This window comes from Protopterus annectens, chromosome 1.part1 (assembly GCF_019279795.1).
Source record: "Protopterus annectens isolate FY-2018-M chromosome 1.part1, PAN1.0, whole genome shotgun sequence".
Taxonomy (NCBI): Eukaryota; Metazoa; Chordata; order Ceratodontiformes; family Protopteridae; genus Protopterus; species Protopterus annectens.
The window spans coordinates 1,705,794,257-1,705,815,766 of NC_056726.1; the positions used below are offsets into that span (position 1 = coordinate 1,705,794,257).

Sequence of the window (21,510 nt, forward strand, 5' to 3'; positions counted from 1 at the left end):
TCCACATCCCAACCCCACCCCCCAGTAAGGAAACCTCCATAAAAAACTTCTCCAAAGCCAACTTCATGCTACTCAAGTCAGAAGTGACAAACTTCATGACATCCATGCAGACGGGAACTGAAAGTTCAACTGCTGAATCCTACAGTAAGACACTGTACGAGCACATCCACTCATGCATGAATCGTGCCATCCCAAATAGAACTATGATGCTTTCATCCAAAAAAAGGAAGCCAATCTGGTGGTCCCCTGCCATAAACAAACTTTGCAACAAAAGAAAGAAACTGTTGCAGAAAAGAGAACAATCTCAGGATGCAAAAAACTCCCTTACCAGCCTCAGTAAGAAACTAAGATCCCTCATAAAATCCTCCAAAGATAGTTATGAAAATAAAATTGCCAAAGATACCAAAGACAACCACAAGGCATTCTATAACTATGTCAAGAATCTAAATTGCAATGCTCAGATCTGCTCTGAGCTAAAACAGAATGGCATTAAATATACTGATCCCAAGGATATTGCCAATATCCTGGCAGATAGATTCAGTGCCAACTTCACCCCCTCTCACCCCCCAAATGGCCCATCTCAATACCGGAAGATTGCCAAATTCCGGTAATAATGGCCACACAGGTAAAAAAACGCACTCTCCAAAGCTAAGAATACAGCATCCATGAGTCTAGATGACATCCCGGGCAGTGTACTACATGAACTATAATATGAACTGGCACCTCACCTAAGTGTCATGTTTAATCATAGCCTCACCTCAGGTTTCATGCCAACCGAGTGGCGCAGAGCTACAGTTATCCCACTCCACAAGGGGGGATCCACATTGGATCCCGGAAACTACCGTCCCATCAGTCTGACAAGCCTTATCTGCAAGGCCATGGAGTGTATTACCATGGAACTTATAAACAAAGACATTGGCAACCTTCAAACACTGGACCCCGCCCAGTTTGGGTCCATGAAGATCAGATCTTGTCTACTGAACCTGACTGAATTCTTCAAATCAGTCTCCAGAGCCATGGACAAGGGTAAGGTGGTCCACACATCCTATCTAGACCTTGCCAAGGCCTTTGACACCAACCCCCATTCTGGAATCATAGATAAACTTACTAAGCTGGGCATTAATCCCTACATCACCCAATGAGTTGCTAACTGGCTTACTGACAGAACCCACACTGTAAAAGTAGCCAACTCCAAATCCAGCTCCAGACAAGTGACAAGTGGAGTACCTCAGTGTTCAGTCCTGGGACCGCTCTTGTTTGGCATCTACTTCTCTGAAGTACAGGCCAACACTAAAAGACTCTGACTAACAAAGTTTGCAGATGACTGCAAACTGGGAGCCATTATTGAATCCCCAAATGATGTGGATACTCTACAAAAGAGCTTTACAGAAACAGATGCTTGGTGCCAGAACCATGGGCTCAAGCTCAATGCCAAGAAATGTATAGTTATCCCCTTTGGGAAAAAACATGTATCCATGAATTACCATATAGGTGGCAGTACACTAAACACTGAAAGTGTGATAAGAGACTTAGGGACACAGGTTGACAGTGGTCTCACCTTCAATAACCACATTGCCACAACAGTCAGGAAATCCTTCTATGTGGCACACCACATCACTAAGGGCTTTTCATCCAAAAGGGCATCTGTTTTAGGCCTGTAATTCTTTTAGTGAAGTATTTCTGTGGCCTTTACAGCTGTTGCAGATGTCTTGTGAGATACATTCCAAATGGGGCATTGTGCTCTATAATGGGTCTAATGAGGGATGAGTACAGTGGGACAATGACCTCCTTTTTTCTGGATGAAAAGCCCTTAGTGATGAGGTTTGCCACATAGAAGGATTTCCTGACTGTTGTGGTGATGTGGTTATTGAAGGTGAGACCACTATCCACCTGTGTCCCTAAGTATCTCATCACACTTTCAGTGTCTAGTGTACTGCCACCTATGTGGTAATTCAGAGGTACATGTTTTTCCCCAAAGGGGATAACTATACATTTCTTAGCATTATGTTTGAGCCCATGGCTCTAGCACCAAGCATCTGTTACTGTAAGGCCCTTTTGTAGAATATCCACATCATTTGGGGATTCAGTAATGGCTCCCAGTTTGCAGTAATCTGCAAACTTTGTAAGCCAGAGTCCCTTAGTGTTGGCCTGTACTTCACAAAAGTAGATGCCAAACAAGACCGGTCCCAGGACTGAACCCTGAGGTACTCCACTTGTCACCTGTCTGGAGATGGATTTGTAGTCGGCTACTTTTACAGTGTGGGTTCTGTCAGTAAGCCATTTGGCAACCCATCGACTGACGTATGGATTTATGCCCAGCTTAGTAAGTTTATCTATGATTCCAGATTGGGGGATGGTGTCAAAGGCCTTGGCAAGGTCCAGATAGGCTGTGTGGACCAGCTTACCCTCGTCCACAGCTCTGGAGACTGATACAAAGAAGTCAATCAGGTTCAGGAGACAAGATCGGTCCTTCATGAACCCAAACTGGGTGGGGTCCAGTGTTTGAAGGTTGCCAATGTCTTTGTTTATAAGTTCCATGATAATGTTTTCCATGCCCTTGCAGATCAGGCTCATCAGACTGATGGGACAGTAGTTCCCAGGATCCAAGATGGATCCCCCTTTGTGGAGTGGGATAACTGTAGCTGTGTGCCACTCAGTGGGCATGAAGCCTGAGGTGAGGCTATGATTAAACATGACACTTAGGTGAGGTGCCAGTTCATTTTGTAGTTCATGTAGTACACAGCCTGGGATGTCATCTGGTCCCATGGATGCTGTATTCTTAGCTTTGGAGAGTGCGGTTTCTACCTGTGTGGCCGTGTTTACCAGAATTTGGCAATCTTTTGGTATTGAGATGGGCCCTTTAGTGTGTGTGAGAGGGGGGTGAAGTTGGCACTAAATTGATATGCCAGGATATTGGCAATATCCTTGGGATCAGTATATTTAATTCCATTCTGTTGTAGCTCAGAGCAGATCTGAGCATTGCCATTTAGATTCTTGACATAACTGGAGAATGCCTTGTGGTTGTCTTTGGAGTCTTTAGCAATTTTATTTTCGTAACTTGCTTTGGTGGATTTTATGAGGGATCTCAGCTTCTTACTGAGGCTGCTAAGGGAGTTTTTTGCATCCTGGGATTTTCCTCTTTTCTGCAACAGTTTCTTCCTTCTGTTGTATCGTTTGTTTATGGCAGGCGACCACCAGATTGGCTTCCGTTTTTGGAGGAAAGCATCTTGGTTCTATTTGGGATGGCACGATTCATGCACAAGTGGATGTACAGTGCCTTAGTGTAGGATTCAGCAGTCGAACTTTCAGCTCCCGTCTTCATGGGTGTCATGATGTTTGTCACTTCTGACTTGAGTAGCATGAAGTTGGCTTTGGAGAAGTTTTTTACAGAGGTTTCCTTACGGGGGGGGGGTATGGATGTCAAGGGTGATTAGCTTATGGTCAGACCTGACCAATGAGGGGGTGACCACTGGTGTGGAGCATCTATCTCCCATGTTGGTAATGACCATGTCTAGGATATTGGAGCCCCTGGTGGGACAATGGATTAGTTGATCCAGGGCACTGGAATTTATGAATTTCAAGAATTGGTGGGAAAAGGTGTTGGCACCCGAGTAGTTTTCCCAGTTAATGGCAGGGTAGTTAAAATCATCCAGTATGAGGGTGTTTGGTTGTATCTTAATATTTTCCAGTATGTTTAAAAAGGTGTAGTGAGAATCTTGGGGCATGCTGGGGGATCTGTAGCAAGCTACAATTTGGATTGTAGTCTTACCTAGAGTTAGTTGCATTGTGTTGGGCAACTAGCTTGGAGGTGTGAATATCCTTGGTGAATATGGACACTCCTCCACCTTTAGTGTTTTGGTCTTGGTTTGGTGGCCGAAAACTGTGGTAAGAGTTGAAACCTGGTATTGCAGGGGTGCTCTTTGTAGCCTTAAACCAGGTCTCAATTACTGCACATATATCGATGTTCTCCATTTTTAGGAGTGCCTCGAGAGAGTGCATTTTGAGGTATAGACCTAGCATTGAGTAGCATTATCTTCTAATTTTTCATGCTTGTATCTGTTACGGTGGTGGTTTTGTCCTTTGAACCTTGCCTAAAAAAGGCACTATAGGGGTGGCAAGAGCTTTAGCCAGTAACCTGAATCCCAGTGGTGACAGGTGCAGACCATCTCTGACAAAGCATCGTGGTTTGTCGATCATATCATCCCAGGCAAACAGATACTGAATCCCCTTTGAATGACACCAGAAGCTTAGCCAATTGTTGAAGTCAATCATTTTGTCCTTATACTGTGGTATCATTCTGGACGAAGACAGGATGCTACTCAGGGCTAGGGTCATACCTGCCTGGGCCACATGATCTGAGAGCTCTTCCATGTCTCTTTTCATGTAGTCCAGGGAGGTACATCTCAAGTCATTCACTCCAACATGGACAATGACAGAGTCATATTTGTACTTGTTGTGGAGTGACTTGAGTTCATGCGTTATGTGGCAGATCCTGGCACCCGACAGCTGACTGAAATTTTCTCCTTGTTCAGCATGGTTAGTGGGACATCAGTGTGTCTGACTATAGAGTCACCTATAACTAAAGTGTTGGGTACATTTTCTTGCCTTAGGGGCTGTTGTTGGGTGGCACACTGGTGTGAGCTATGTGTCACTTTGGTTGTGACTGGTGTTTGTTTTTCAGTTTTGGAGGTCCTTGTTGCTTGGGCAGGTTAATGTTAAGGGCCTCTGCATATGTGGGTTTAGTGATGCTATGTGTGAGTGTTGATGGTATGGGTTTTGAAGGGTTATGTGTTGCTTGAGGTGTAGTGCCGATGTTAACCTTCTCCTCTTGACTGTCTAGCACAATATTGGCTGGAGATAGCTTTGCTTCCAGTTTGGCTATGTAAGTGCATCTCTCGCAGGTTGTAGTGTTGGGTGGTAAGAGGAGAGGATTGTCTGTGTACATGAGGCAGTTGCTGCATTGCCCCAGTATGCCCAGATTCACCAGGTGGACAGGAGAAATCACCAGAAGCTGACCCTTGGACATGCCTGTTTAGGCACTTGTTTTTGTAAAGTAAAAATGCTGTTTTCCCTTACCTTTGCAAGTTACTTTGCAATTATAGGCTGTTTAGTGCCTACGAATAATTTCTCTTTATTAACAAGGAGAGTTGAGTGCTTGTATCAGTTTAAGGCTTCCTAGTGCTTTCCAGCAGGTTCTAGAGCAAGTGCCAGTCACAGAGGTTCAGATTTTAATGCCACTACTGAGAAACCAGCTAGTTCTAAGGGAAAATTTGAAGAGCAGACTTTCTGACAACTGGAATAGTTTAACCGTAGCCCTGAGGTGCTGCATGATGCGAAAAACACGCAAATACAGCTTTCTTCTTTACATATAAAAATATGATTAATGCTTCAAGATTTCAAATATTATATAAATGGAAATGCATGGTGCTAAGAATATAATTTTATAATTTCATTAGTAAATAAATAAAATCTAGCTTTATTCTCACAGAAAGTAGGAAGAGAAAAAGAAGCTGAATCCTTTCTTAGATGCATCAGTATTGCTATAAGATATGCTATAATCCCAAAATCTAAAATTTATTAAAAAAACATAAAAAAGAGAAAAAGAAAAAAAAAGCAAACTTGAAGGTAAAGCATTGCAAAGCATCATACTGGAATGGAAATAGAATGGTACTGTATGGAGCTGTCACTTATCAACATTCACTAATAATACTTTTCTCTTGCCATGTCACATTACATGTACTTAATGTCCCATACTTACTGATGTCACTGCTTGGCAATTACCGTTTGTTGAACTGAAATTGAACTGATATTGAACAATGGCAAATAGGTCTCCATTTGTGCTGTCAAAGCACTGATTGTCTGTGGGGTCTTCATCTGGCTGAAGAATCATATACTGATACATATTACGAAACATGCATGGTGTTATACCTATTGCAAAATGTTGTGGACCACAATAAACTGGTGCTGCACTAAGCAGTAGTGGAAAATCTAGAAAAATAGAAAACAGTGATCAACAAAATATCATATATAGCACACACAGACTACCAAAATGTAAATTTATTTTTTTTAATTCCTCGATGTATCTGAACTAAATCAACCTGCTCTATTACCATATACACATATTTTCAGAATAGTATCAGACTGTATATTTTCCAAATGTTACATCTGCTTGTTTTCACCTTGAAGCATGAAACTAAAATAAAAGAGTGTAAACTAAAAAAAATATATATCTATAAATGTGTATATCTATATAAATATCTATATCTATCTATCTATCTGTATATATCTATATATCTATATATATACATACATATATATATATATATATATATATATATATATATATATATATATATATATATATAAAAGAGGGCATTAGTACACATATCCCTGAGTGTAATAAAATAGACTTAATGTGGTGGGCTGACTTGATAAGCTAGAGACTAACCCCCTTTTCCTTTTAAGGAACATAATGCAGTAATGCTAGTTTGGATTATGCCATCTGTAATTGCAATTAATATGCATGATGCCTACAGCAAATGGATTTGAAGTGAGGTTACAAAGCAAATGAGGGCTAACCTTTCAGGTGGTCAATGCAAATCAGAAAAACTAAAAGATGCTGTAGCTGTTGCTTTATAACTTGTGTTGTTCTCATATAGAGTGTGTGTGTGTGTGTGTGTGTGTGTGTGTGTGTGTGTGTGTGTGTGTGTGTGTGTGTGTGTGTGTGTGTGTGTGTGTGTGCATCTGTGTGTTTGCATATGACTGTATTAAAGTAGTCTTAGCTGCTCGGAATTAATAGTTCTGTCACTCAGCATAGTTCTTCTGCACCTTTCACCTATAGAGGCTATGAACTATATATCCTGAGCACTTAAATAAAACTAATCCAAACCCAACCTTGACAAAATAGAAATGGAACCTGCTTATATCCCTTCTGTTGCCAACTTTTAGCACTTAGAGGTATTAGTGTAGGAACTGCCGTATGCTGACAAACAATAAAATTCTAGTACAAAAAAATAATTTGGTATGTTAGAGGTGCAAATATCTGCAATCTGGAGGCATCCTTCACACCTAGTGCAATGCACTACTACCACCATTATATCATTACTACCACACTGACTCATTTATGTTGAGTCTAAAAAAGTCATTACTGAAGCCAGCTAGGAATAGGAACACTGTTTCAGCTGATATCCTATACCACAACACCACCATGGATCCCAAGAAAGTACACTGTAAACAATCTAATACCACAAATTCCTTGCTAAAATAATGTCTTTTGTAATTGCAATTCTATTGTCAGGCACACTGACACCACTCGCACAAGACTGAACAAAGAAAAGACTACAGTTAGTTGTCTTTCCAGTATTAGGATTTATCCCATCACAATAGGATCATAGTATCATAGGAGTTTACTAGGCTATCAATCCAGAGGTCATTTAAAGCCTAGCAGTTTCATCCCAGTGTAATACCATAGATACTCTTCCCTCAAAAGCTGCAACTGGGAAACTCTCAGACAGCTACCTCTAGATGAAGCAGTTAACTCCTTCAACTCCACCTTCTTAGACATCCTCAATCATCATGCACCACCAAGAACCATTAGAGTTAAATCAAACTATAGTCCCTGGCTTATAAAGAACGTAGATTCTCTTCTCATGACCTGGGATAAGGCTTGGGTACAATTTCACAAAAACAGATCCCAGTTATCATGACAAATATACCTTGAATTACGTAACAAAGCCAAAAAAACTAGTGAAAAAGGATAAAATCAATTACTACCAAGATATTCAAATAAAACACCAAAACAATCCACAAAAAATTCTGGGCTGCAGTAAATACCATACTACACCCAGATAAATCAGCTACACCCACTCCTTCAACACCCAGTAACAGAGACAATGTAGCAACCCTGTTTAATACCTACTTTAAAGAATCAATCCAAGCCCTCGCAAACTCTCAGCCCTAATAGAGTCAATCCAAGCCCTCACAAACTCTCAGCCCTACAACAATGACCCTACTCCTGTCACAAACCAAAATACCTGCCATACCCAATCCTCCACCAACCTGTTTTTATTCCATCCTGTCTCTGTAAACACAACCAAAAAACTACTCAAAAAACTCAAACCAACTACCCTAGCAGCTGATAACTTCCCTGCAGAATTCCTTCAGATTTCAGCAGAAGGTATAGCCTACCCAGTAACCATTCTCATAAACAGATCAATCACTGAGAACCTCGTCCCCACTATTTGGAAAATTTCTCACATTGTACCCCTATACAAAGGAGGTAACTCCACTGAGTTAACTAGCTATCGCTCCATTGCTATCCATACACAACTCAGATTACCTTCATAGATAAAAATTGCTAATAAATACACAGCATGGCTTTTACCACTCTCATAGCACTACCACAGCCCTGATGTCCTTTACCAACACAGTTAACAATCATAGGAATAATGGCCTATATGTGTCTGATATTTTCCTAGACCTATCCAAGGCCTTCAATAAGATTAACCACCCAAAATTAATCAACATCTTCCCCTCCTTAAACCTCTGTACCTCATCCATCTCTTGGTTCCAAAATTACTTTACAGTACATCACCTCCCTATGTAAGCAACAACTATCCCCCTCCTTCCAGCTGGCATAGGAGTGCCCCAAATGTCTGTCCTGGGGCCCCTACTTTTCTCTATCTTTACCAATCAACTCCATACCTCCACACCTGACACCACCATAGTCCAATATGCTGACAATTCAGTTCTCATATGCTCAGCCTCCTCTCTTCAAATTATCCACAAACACACCCAGGAATCTTTCCTATTGGCTGAAAATTGGCTCAAAAAATCCCACCTCATCCTTAATTCAAACAAAACAAAACTTCTTCTCTTTCATCCAGGCAAAACCTCCTCCTCTCAAGTCAACTCCCCCCCCACACCTTTCAGAATGTTATCCAAAAACAAAACCATCATTGCCCCCTCAACCCACACAAAACTGCTAGGTGTAGCAATAGACAACAACCTGAAATTCAATATACATATTGTCCAAACCATTAAAAAGGTCCACAAGAAACTCAGTGTCTTGTATAGAAACAATAAATTCCTAACTAAGAATACTAAATCCACTATTGCCCAAACTCACCTCCTATCTACTCTCTTATATGCTTCCCCAGTACTAACCAACCTCCATAAAACAGACCTCGCCAAACTTGAATCGTGCTACAATATGATAGCCAAATTTGCAACTGGTGCTTCATATAGATCCCATCACTGCATATCACTTAGACAACTAAACTGACTTGAACTTCTACAATTGCTGCACTTTAATCAACTTACCTTTGCTCACAAAATCTTCCATCATCCAGATAAAACTCCTACTCTTCAAAACCTCCTACAGCTATGCAACTCCTCTAGACATCTCCGTTCTTCCAACAAATCCCTTCTACAGGTCTCCAAAGCTAGCAACACAGCCAGTGAATCATTATTTTCACCCTACATTTCCAAATTATGGAATAAACTCCCAAGCCCTCTTATTTCCAACAGCTCTATCCCACAATTCAAAAAGCTACTCAAAACACATCTTTCAAATTCCTGGCTCTGTCCGTGTAACCCTGCATGATAGCCCAATCTCCTTTCTTCAGTAGCTAATAACCACTTTCAAATGTCTTCCCTAGGCTTTGAAACTGGAACTGGCTACTGTATTACACTCAAGCTCAATTATCACTCCTGCATAAAGATTTATGTATTCTTTTTATCTCCAACTATATTTTTGCACATCCTCTCCATCTCCACTTTCAGCTTACATCACTGATCAATACATAAATTAATTAAAAAACAACAGATATTTTCCAAAATGTGAAATGTTTTGCATGACATCTTGGTTTCATATATACTACTACCTCTTAGTGTTCTTGTATAGCATTGTATTCACTGGTATTATTTTGTACTTTTTGCTATTTTTTGTATTAATTGCTGTTCCTCTGTATTATTCTTTGTATTTTGTCATTTATTATTATATATTGTTCCATGATTTATTAAGTAAATGTGGAGCTTTTCTCCCTGGGCCTCTGCTGAAAAAGGACCTGGTCCAGTCGGACTTTCCTGGTAAACAAATGTAAAATAAATAAAATAAATAAATAATAAATAAATACTCTAATCAATACCCAGGATTGTATTTAGAAATGACTGCCCATGTTCAGGAGGGTTGTGGGTGCTATTTCTGGTAAGAATTTACAGTGCCCCATCCACTTGTCCAGGTTCCTGGACTCCGGTCTCTACTGTCTCTTGCAGCAAACAAAAATGATATGATGTATTGGTAGTCCATGCAGTGTGAATGACTTCAGTCATTGAGCCCTGAGGACAGGCACAAAAACATTTTGGAACTCACCATGCATATGTCCTGTGCAGGTAAAACAATGATTATGAGTAGAATCCTTCCTTTGCTAAGAATGATACATATATGCAATAAAAAGATTATTTGCTTTAACAATTGGCTTAGTAGTTTGTGTCATCCTAGAGGGATCTAATATGTGCCTGCATGGGGAGAAATCATTGCCTGTCCAAAATGCATGACAAATTATGGCATAACCCTCCCATTCCATGGCATCTGCATGCTGGCCTTTTAGCCAGAGTCTAGATGATAGATTTCCCAGCAGAGCAATTCCCATCCCTAAAGTGGACAGTATCAGGCTTGCTCTTCTCAGCATTGCAGTTTATAACAAGAAATTGCTTCCCTGGGAGACTCTTCTGCAACTGTGTGTGTGTGTGTGTGTGTGTGTGTGTGTGTGTGTGTGTGTGTGTGTGTGTGTGTGTGTGTGTGTGTGTGTGTGTGTGTGTGTGTGTGTGTGTGTGTGTGTGTGTTCAATGTATAGATAACATACTCTCCATTTATGGGTTTCATGCCTATGATGCATTCAGACCTAATGAAAATGGTGGTGGCACTTCAGTATTTGCCAAAACATCACCTCTTAACAGATTTTCAGAGAACCACAGACTGAACTGATTGAAGTCCATCTCACCCTGAATAATGCAAACTACCAATTTATAGCCTGCTGCAAGGTGCCCCCCTTATTCATTATGACCACATAAGATTCGTAAGTGTGCTTGAGGAATTATCTATTATTAAACTTCCTTTAAAATGGAAGACTTCAATGAACACTCAATAAACTTGTGCATCTATACCTCCAAATTTGGGTATGCCCAAACATTATTAGACTTAAAAAATTATTTGGAACACATAGTTAACAAACTAACTAGAGAAGGTGATATTTTTGACCTGGTCCTAACTAATATAACCAGCATGTGTATTACCCATCTAGTTTTTCCATCCCTGGTTAAGCTTAACCATAACTTTGTAATCTTCTCTAAGACCCATGCAATTAATACCACTTGACTCCCAAGGATTTCTAATACACATATCTCCCAAATGCTGTGATTATCAAGATTTACTTGTAATGCCATCAGAAGTGACATTGACACAGCTGCTAGAATAAATGTATTTCCACATAGATAAAAATAAATTTAAGAACAAACCACCCTGGTGGTGCATCATTTTAAATTAAATATAACAAGGAAAAAAATGTCTTAAATCCTACAACAGATATAACATTCCTTATATTAAAAATTGCATTAAGAACATCAGATGGTGTTAGAGCTGGTAAGCCAAACTCAAATTAGTTTCTGAAGCCAAAGGTAATTGTATATTTATTTATTTGTTTATTTATTTAACATTTGTTGACCGGGAAAGTCCGACTAGGATAGAACCTATTTTCAGTGGAAGCCCAGGGAGAAATGCTCCAGACGCATGTCTTTGTAATCCTTCTTTAGTTGCATTAGCAAAGTAAGAAATAACACCTGAACTAAAAAGAAAAAAGGTGCCTCCCCCTTAGATCCAGCAGACATATAAAATATATGCCAGCCAAATTCCTTATTAACTTTTCCCCTGAAAATATTATCTTAATTTCACAAATTTCCTTACACCTCCTAATATCACAAAGGAGCATGTACTTAAGTTGATCTCTAAAACTAAAAATACTTCTAATGGGCCTGACAATTTATCTGGATGCCTAATAAGTAGTGCCAAATATGCCCTAGTCAAGCCCTTCCTTAAACTTTTTACTTGTGCATAATTATAGGATATGCCTCTGAAATGTGGCTGGATGCAGTACTGATGTTCCCATAAGTTTTGTCCTACCACTGACCCAGAAAAGAATAAACCCATTAGTCTGTCTACTCTGATTTGAAAAGCCAAGTAATGCATTTTATCACACCTCATAAACTATGGTATCAAAAACCTTAGCAGGTTAGACACACCTCAGTTTGTAATTGTGAATGGAAGATTTTCCCTACTCAATTTAGATAAACTTTTTCAAGAGGGTAACACATCATTGACAGTTGAAATTATTTTCACACAGCTTATCTGAATCTGCCCAAAATGTTTGACACTGTATCCAAAGGTGGCATCATAAAATGAGCCAAGTGCCTTAAATGTACATGTATATATGGTGAAGTGGACAGTCAACTGATTGAGAGGTAGACTCTACATAAGTAAGGTGGCAGGTACCTCCTCTCAGAAAGTATGAAGGTAACTAGTGACATTCCCCAGGGCTAAATATTGTGACCCCTCCTTTTCATAATCTGTTTCTCTGATCTCCAAACTGAGAATCAGGACCTTTGGTTAAATATTTTTGCAGATAACTATAGCCTCAGTTTAATTGTCCAGTCTCCCTCTGATACCTACTCAATAATGCAAGAACCAACTCATGTAAATAAGCATTATATGGCATAGGGGTGGGCTAAAATGAAATGTATAAAACTGTGGCATTGTCAAGTTTAGTTAGCACCCCTCTCTGTCTGTCCATAAAATAGTTAATATAAAACTCAAAACTGATGATGTAGCCATGAAATATGAAGCCTCACTTGATAATTCCCTCTCGTTTAACCAGTATATTGTCAATCGTGCTATTTTGCAGAAATAATAACTAAAGACATATCGTCCAATTCAAAAGAAGTTATCTCTATTTATGAGACCTAATCAAAGCAGTCATTGAGTATAATGCCTCTTTTGATATTTGTAGACATATTAAGCAAATGGAAAGGCCCCAGAAGTCTCTAACCAAGATGATTGTTGGCCTAAATTCCCTGAATATCCTGAAAATGATTTGAAGGACTCTACCTTTCCAAGGTTTCTAATAGAATTTTGTGTGGTGATCTATATCTTTGTTTTCTACCCATTACGGACCCCTCATACTCTATCTCCTATATCTTCACAAGTCAAACATCTTCACTAATACCAGAACTAGGGACTTAAATATTTTGTACTCCATAAGTAAAACATGCTAATGAGACAAAATTATTACCCAATGCCTACCCTACTGTAGAACAAAGAACAAACTTCCTCTGCAAGTTAAAGAAAGTGATTTCATATTCCACAGTGCTATTAACAAGATTGAGTACAATGCCCCATGATTGGGTACAATGCCCCATTCGGAATGTATCTGACCCGACACTTGCAGCAGCTGGAGAGGCCACAAAAGTTCCTCACCAAAAGGATAAAGGGTCTCAAACATCTGTCCTATGCTGCCCGACTGAAAGAACTCCAGCTCTATTCAGTCGCTTACCGCTTGCTCAGAGGTGACCTTTGCCTAACATACAAGGCCATGTCAAACCCAGATTTGATGAATATGCTGCACCTCAAAAAATCTAGATCCATCAGAGCCACAAGGGCGGGAGACTTAAACCTCGACACGGCTATTAATAGGACGTGCTGGAGGGATAGATTCATCACCCAAAGACTCCCTATGCTGTGGAATAAAATCCCGGTACATGTGAGGCAGAGCACCTCGCTGGCCTTGTTCAAGAGAAATCTTGACCAATGGATGGGAGATCGCAGATATACCCCAGGGATTACCTCAGTGTCACTGCTCGACAGAGGCACAGCAAAATAATGGGTATAGTTCCCCATACTAAAGGGGTGGCGTAAGCCACAAAACTATGGGCTAGGCTTGTAAATGCCCTCGGGCAGATAGCCTAGTATGAACCTATGAACCTATGAACCTATGTCTTTGCACCCTTCAACTATCATAACAAACAAAACTCCACAGGATGACCTTGCTGCATAACCTTAAGCATACCCACATACGTACTAATTTCTCCAATAACTAATACTTTCATGCACATGCTTCTATACACACATAGAAACATGTAAACACCTTCATCCCAATCCCATATGCCTTAAGAATCTGCCACATTTGGTCATCTTATATTTTGCCGGTGGTTTCACTGCATCACATGCTATAACTCAATAGTCATTCAGGAAAAAGCTGACTTTGTATCACTGTGGTGATATCCCAGAGTGAGACTTAATGTGTTTATAATAAACTTGTTACTAACAGGTATTAACATTTCTTCTAAATCTTTTCATTTGATCCCATATACTCCCAATACATATGACATAGCTGTTTCAAATATTTTTTCTTATATCTTTTTTATTTTATATTTCATATTCCACAGTGCTATTAACAATTTTTTTCAAACAAAATCTTTGTTCTTGGTTCCATAATAATTTAATTATTATTCTACAAAAAGTTCTCATCCTTAAAATCTTCTTTCAGTCATTGTTTTCATACTTTGAAAATACTTTCTTCAGTTATTTGTGTGTATTCTTATTCGAACCCTAAGCCATCTTCTCCAGATATACTCTTGATATATTCCCTCCTCTACCATTGCATTCGTTAATGTAAAGTTGCCACTTTTTGTAGCTTATCTCTTTCTGCTTTTCTTATTTTTAACAATCCATATTATCTCATGTTTTTTCCATCACACATTTTTTACACTTATTCTACGATACTTTTCATTACTCCTTGATCAGTTTTTATACTACTGCCTTCACTGTTCCTTATTTCACTTTCATTACTTTCAATCTTTTACCTGCAAAGATATAAAAGTAAATCAAAAAATTAATACAAGTAAATAAATAAATAAATAAATAAGACATTGTTCTGTGCTACTGGTAATATGGCACAGAAATTGTCAGCAAACTGGTTGAGGTAAGAGGGGAAAATAAACAGAGTCAGCTGTTTCCATCAATTAAAAAAATGATTGATTTACCAATCTTGCTCTGTTGGTAAGACTGATAGGGACTGGCTGAACTGCTGATGAACTAAAATAAATTAAGAAACTAGTTCATCCACAGTTAAGAATACAGCTCAAGTAGAAATATAGGATGTCTGACAGAGACCATTCCACATTTGTTTTGAAAGTCGATTTCTGCAATATATATTAATTTAGCTAGTTAGTTATTTAGTTAGTTATGTACTGTTGTCAGTTGTTGACCAGGTAACTGAACTGTGTGCATCTGTGAGTGTGTGTGTGTATGTGTGTGTGTGTGTGTGTGTGTGTGTGTGTGTGTGTGTGTGTGTGTGTGTGTAAGCCTGTGCATGTGTCTTGAGGGTAATTGGTTATTTAGAAGACAAAGTACTTGTTTCAATTCCTTGACATAAGTAGTAAGTATGACTGACTATATATCATTTTTTACTCCAAGCTGAAAAATATGCCTGTATTTCTAAAATCTTTGAAGTGTTTAGCAGTCAGTGTTGTATCTGAATGTATGTACTTTTCTCTGTTTGTAATCGAATGTTGCATGAGTTGTATCTATAGATAATTCCCAGTGTGAGTATTGATTTGTTGTCCTATTGTAAAGAAACTAATGCTATCGGAGCACAAACTACCAGTCAAACTGGTTACTAGAAAAACATTGTAACATGGCACAATTAAGGTTAAACCATACCTGGATTAGGGGAAATATTGTACATGGTTCCATTACAATAACAGGAATAAATTTCTGAGTCATCAGGTGAGCATATTTCATCATAAAGACATGGCTCGCTGCACTGGGAGTACACTGAAAAGGAGGAAGGACAAAATAAGATTTGATAAGTCAAACTCTTACTACAAATCTACTTTTCACGCACATTTTGTATAGTGTTCTTGGGTAACACTTTGAATAACAAGTACTTAATAATTACAAATTAATAAAATGCATTTTAAACTATCATTAATAAAAATAGAATGTTGCATGTGTATTCCATTCTTCGTGTCAGTTTGGATAAAATGTTTGCATCATAAACAAAAAATGCATATCTAACATATTTAAACTAGACCATCGAATAGGCATTCATTAAACAAAGGCTTTCTGACAAGAAGGCATGCATGCTTTACAACATCAGGTTCATTTTCTCTGTTTTTTATCCATGACTAAGTTACAGTTAATCATATTTAGCCTGAAATAAAGATACAGAACCATGTTTTTCGTTGGGACATGGAATAACATCAGGAAACTTGTTTCAAGCCAAGAAATTCTCTGTTCAGCTATGTTTAATAATCAAACAGTATATTGACTTCCTAATTCTGAACATGCATTTTTACTTCTAATACACTTATCCCTACAGCAAGCATGTCACCACTGTGGCGTGTCTTCATGGTGTATCACATAAACAAAATGTCATTATTTTCATTTCCTGGCAAAAAAAAAATATTTTACATCTTGATATTTCATTGTTTCATCCAAAGAGATGCTGCTTAGCTTCATAAGAGCTCAGGTGCATATGTGCATGTGTGTGTGTGTCTGTGTGTGTGTGTGTGTGTGTGTGTGTGTGTGTGTGTGTGTGTGTGTGTGTGTATGTGTGTGTGTGTGTGTGTGTGTGTGTGTGTGTGTGTGTGTGTGTGTGTGTGTGTGTGTGTGTGTGTGTGTGTGTGTGTGTGTGTGTGTGTGTGTGTGTGTGTGTGTGTGTGTGTGTGTGTGTGTGTGTGTGTGTGTGTGTGTGTGTGTGTGTGTGTGTGTGTGTGTGTATGTTTGTGTGTGTGTGTGTGTGTGCGTGTGTGTGCGTGTGTGTGTGTGTGTGTGTGTGTGTGTGTGTATGTTTGTGTGTGTGGGTGTGCAGTTGCTTATTTGACATCATAGTTACTGCTTTCTTTGTTGTCTTATAAACTCTTACTTCTTAATGTTCATTTATTGAATCAGTGCTTCAGGACAATGTTAACTTCTTCCATCTGATGTTAAAAAGCACTCAAAGTGAAACATCTAGTGAATGGAATAAGTAACCTAAGAATGTTTTATTCATAAATCCCTTGAATACATCTAGATTTTACTTTCCACACACACCATTTTGATGACGAAAGTTATAAAATGCAGTATGTATTTAAAAACATGCACCACCTACCATTTTGTTTTGCTGTAATTATGCTCTCACTATGTAAAGTGGACTTTCTGCTTATAAAATAAGTATATTTTATTTCACTTGGTACTATATTTATTCTAAACTTACATAAGTATTTACTGTAAGCTGAGCAGCAGTCTGGCTACATCCTAATTCCAAGTCAGGTGACCTAGAAATGGGTGTTTTCAGTAGTCTATAGCAATTTGCAAAATACAATGTAGCACAATATATCAGTCAAACTATAAATCACAAACTAAATGCAGTCATATTCAAGTAAATTAGAAAATAAGATTTATTTATTTAACATTTGTTTACTGGGGAAGTCCAACTTGGAACAAGACAAATTTTCAGCAGAGGCTCAGGGAGAAATATTCCAGACACGTATCTTTGCAATGTGGGAGGAAACACACACAAATGCATGGAGGACATACCAGTTCCACAAAGAAGGCACCACAGCCAACAATCAAACCAGGGAACCTTTTGCTGTGAGGTGATAACACTAAGCACTGCACCACTGCACCATCTTTTTTTTTTGCAAAGTGTATAATGGTTGGCATACAGTACAATAACATAGTCATTAACACTAAAAATTGTCTACCATGGAATAATATCCACGTGTTTAATTGTATTCATTAGATCTCAAGCATTTGCTCCTTTCTTGCAGAAAGTGAGTTGATGCTGACATATTAAGTATATCCATGACATTGATACGATACTCCTTAGTTATAATTTCACAAATGCATGTCATGTGAGTTAGGTAGTATATCTCTTATATAGTTTTTATGGTCAGCACTTGAAAGGAAAGTGTCACAGGGGAAATAAAGTGGAGATAGAAAAACACATAAAATTTATACGATTCTCATAAAACATTGATTTATACTTACAAGGAGAGCAAATTGTGTTTAGTGGTACTAAAAAAAGAAGTGCTGGACATATAAAAGGGAATGGTGTAAGTTTAAATGGAAAGTTCCACAAACAAGTGATAGCATTAAACCTTAAATACTTAACAGAAAACATTTGTTTTAATGAAATGGATTATAACAGATATACAAGCCTCTGGCACAGAGCACTGATTCTGGTTTGAAGCCTCCTGTTACATCTAACAAGATGATGACCCCTGGAGTTGCATGGAGGTGTCATGCAAGGACCAATATGCCACTTGAGTACGTAAGTTGCTGCAGCCTTACAGAGTCTCTCTGCTATCTTCTGAGTCACTTTCTGGAACTTAGTAGAGTATCTATGAGGTCATGTTGTTTTCTACTGCAACTCTTCTCTTTGTTAGCCAATCACCATTCCTTCCTAGCCTGGTCTGCCTTTTCTATCTCCCAGTTTTCCTACACTCCTTCTTTCTTTTGATGACTTCCTGGACTTCTACATTCCACCAGCAGATTTTGTTATGTACCTCATTTCCATATTTGGCTCAGCCACATATCTGTTCTGTAGTCCATACACATGCTGTTCTAAAACTGCTGGTGTTCTTCTTCAACTCCATCTATTTCATATTGTGTCTTTGGTGCTAGAGCCCTGAGTAATTTCTTGAAGTCTTGTGTTTTTTTCTCTAGTCACCTTGCAGGTCTTTGGCCTAGTCTCTGTTTACCTTGCAGTCTTCTCTAACCACTGCATGCAGCTGATTGTGCCAACCAGTGGTTTATACTGTGAGTCAACTGTTTCACTGGGGTTGACTTTGCAATTGCTGATTCTACCCTAGTGTCCTTTCCTAAGTAGGAAGAAGTCTATCTGAGTTGCATGTGTCCACTCTTGTATATGATCTTGTGACTGTCTGTCTTGCTGAATCATGTGTTGGCCACCATCAACCCATTCACCAGAGAGAAGTCTAGAATGGTCTTTTCTTCTTTATTTCTGTTGCTCCATCCATGTGAACACAGGCAGTCCTCATATTCTGCTTTCTTTTTCTCAATCTGTGGATTCAGGTCACCCATTATCAACAAAAATTTATGTTGTCCTTCTTTATTGATTAGGTCTTGCAACTGCTGTCTGAATGCATTCTTTTCCTCACCATCACTACTCTGCTGCGAGGTCTTAGGCATGGGCTAAGATTACGAATTGTGCGCTATTCTTACACTGGAGACTGACATGAGTCTGTCACTAATTCTGATGACATCCCTCCCTGTTTTTTGAAGCCTCTCCCTCACCACAATTCCCAGATCATTTCTAGTCGGTCCTCCCCCTGAATAGAAGACTGAATCCAAAGTCCACTGGCTTTATTGCACTACCCCTCCATTTTGTCTCCTGGATGCATAGAACGTCCAATGTCTTTCTTACCATCATATCATCTGCTTCCAAGCTGTATCCTGTCAGTCAGCCTATACTAAGTGTAGCAATTCTTAGTTCATTTTTGGCAGGGTGATTGCTTTACATTCAGCTTTCACTCAACAGAGCTATCCCAGCTAACTGAAGCTGGGCAACTGGAGACTGACTGGCTAGTAGTTTATTCAAATAAAGCTTCTAGGCTTTATGGTAGACTCACACTGGCCAACAGGGGCATATACACCCTTCTCTCCATTAGCACAGGTTCTACATAGTTCAAAGTAGGCTGGGTCCTCATAACCTCATTCATATTTTGTGGGGTCACCACATTTAAGATCTTAGAATGCTTTTCCCCTCCTGCTGTATTCTATACAGCTTCAATAATGAGTACCCAGGCAGCGAACACATGACGCTGTTTTATACTAACTGGCTCTTAAGTAGCCTGCCCTTAATAGAAATTTATTTTTGTAAGATCCTGCGAGTCTTGTTTCATCTGCTCATACTAATGAGAACTTGAACATCAAACCAGGATGTTCCTCCATTTAGACTTCTAAAGTTTGAATTACCTCGTCTTTCATATATTCCTGCCCTCTTAAACCAAAATTGAAGTATCAACACTTTTTTACATCTGACGTTCAGAATCTGGAACATGTGTGACAAGGCTACCTTTCACTAGACAGTATTCTGCATATTTATGATATTCTACCAACTAAGCACTTGTCATGATAGAAAGTCAGCCTTCTAGTTTCACTTCTGCTACCACGGCTTTATCATTTGTCTCCTAAGTTAGTGTACTGTTTTATGCTAACAGATAATTAACTTACACACAAAAAGGTCTTATCTTGATACTGTAATAAAGCTCCCAAAGCCTCCTAGAAAAGATTAAGTCTCGGCAGAGATCTGATCACTCATTCTCATGCATAGCTACTATAAAAAGTCACCCTGAGCAAAAGCTCTGAAAATCTACCTGTCTGAACAGAGCAGCGATCTTCACTGAAATGCTTGTGTTTTTCTTTTTGAACCTGTATCTACTAGAAAACTGTATTGAATACTACTTTTTATAAACTAACTAGATGATGCGTATTCTGCATCTTACTCTATGTATACTATTGTACTATCTAATTATTGTATACTGCTTATATTTCTGAGGAGCTTTTCTCCTCGGGCCTCTGCTGAAAATGAGCTTCTGGCCCAGTCAGACTTTCTCGGTAAATAAATAAATATAACATGAGAATACTACACAAAGCATGAACAAATTTAGGCACAAGATCCAAAGGGCATGCAGAGACATGTCAGAACATTCCATGCATGATACATATGCATATAAGACACTGGGGCTGAATGGAATCCTTCCTTTACCTTGAATGATGTTGCTATATAAGGAACATATACATGTTTTCAATGACTGGTTAAATACCTGGTATTATTCCAGGGGCATCCAGTATATGTCAGCATTGGATGAGATAGTTCACTGACCAGTTGGCTTCCCTATGGATAGTTTGCATCTTTCATTCAAAAACTTCCACATACTGGATAATGCCTTTGCTGCTCTAGTGTTTTTTTTTTTTTTCAGACAGAGTCAAGCTGATGGGTATTTCAGCATAACTAACATGGCATTCACACAAACTAGATTACATTAGGCTGACTCTCCTCAACACCAAAAGTCTGAACAAACAATTGCCTGATGTTGAGACACTTCTACATTTGGAAATCATGCATGTTAGTGTAGTTACTGAGACTTAATATAAATGTAAAGAGGACGGTCCTTGAGTTTTGTGCAATTCATGTCTTCAGAATCAATGGCAACTGTGGTGGAGTCTCCATATTTGTTAAGGCACATAGTGCCTTCAGGCAGATCTCCAGGGGATCCCTAAATTGAAGTGAGTGAACTACAGATCACTCTAGATACTAGCTTGCTAGGGAACATTTTCTTTGTCCCATGATGACCATGTAACCTTCACTGCTCTTAATGGTCTTCCCATTAGCAAAACTTCTCTTAGTTTGTGTGACTTTATATACCCTTCAATAAACTGGGACCACT

At 38.9% G+C, this 21,510-nt stretch overlaps 1 protein-coding gene across 1 annotated transcript in view; it reads right to left on the minus strand.

Moving 5' to 3' along the window:
* Positions 1–21,510, minus strand: part of LOC122816638 (uromodulin-like) — a 93,340-nt gene that overhangs the window by 57,718 nt on the left and 14,112 nt on the right. The window contains exons 3-4 of the mRNA XM_044089566.1: positions 15,773–15,886; positions 5,759–5,988 (exon numbers count right to left, since the gene is read on the minus strand). Of these exons, the coding sequence (XP_043945501.1) occupies positions 5,759–5,988; positions 15,773–15,886 (344 nt within the window). The remainder of the gene's footprint in view (positions 1–5,758; positions 5,989–15,772; positions 15,887–21,510) is intronic.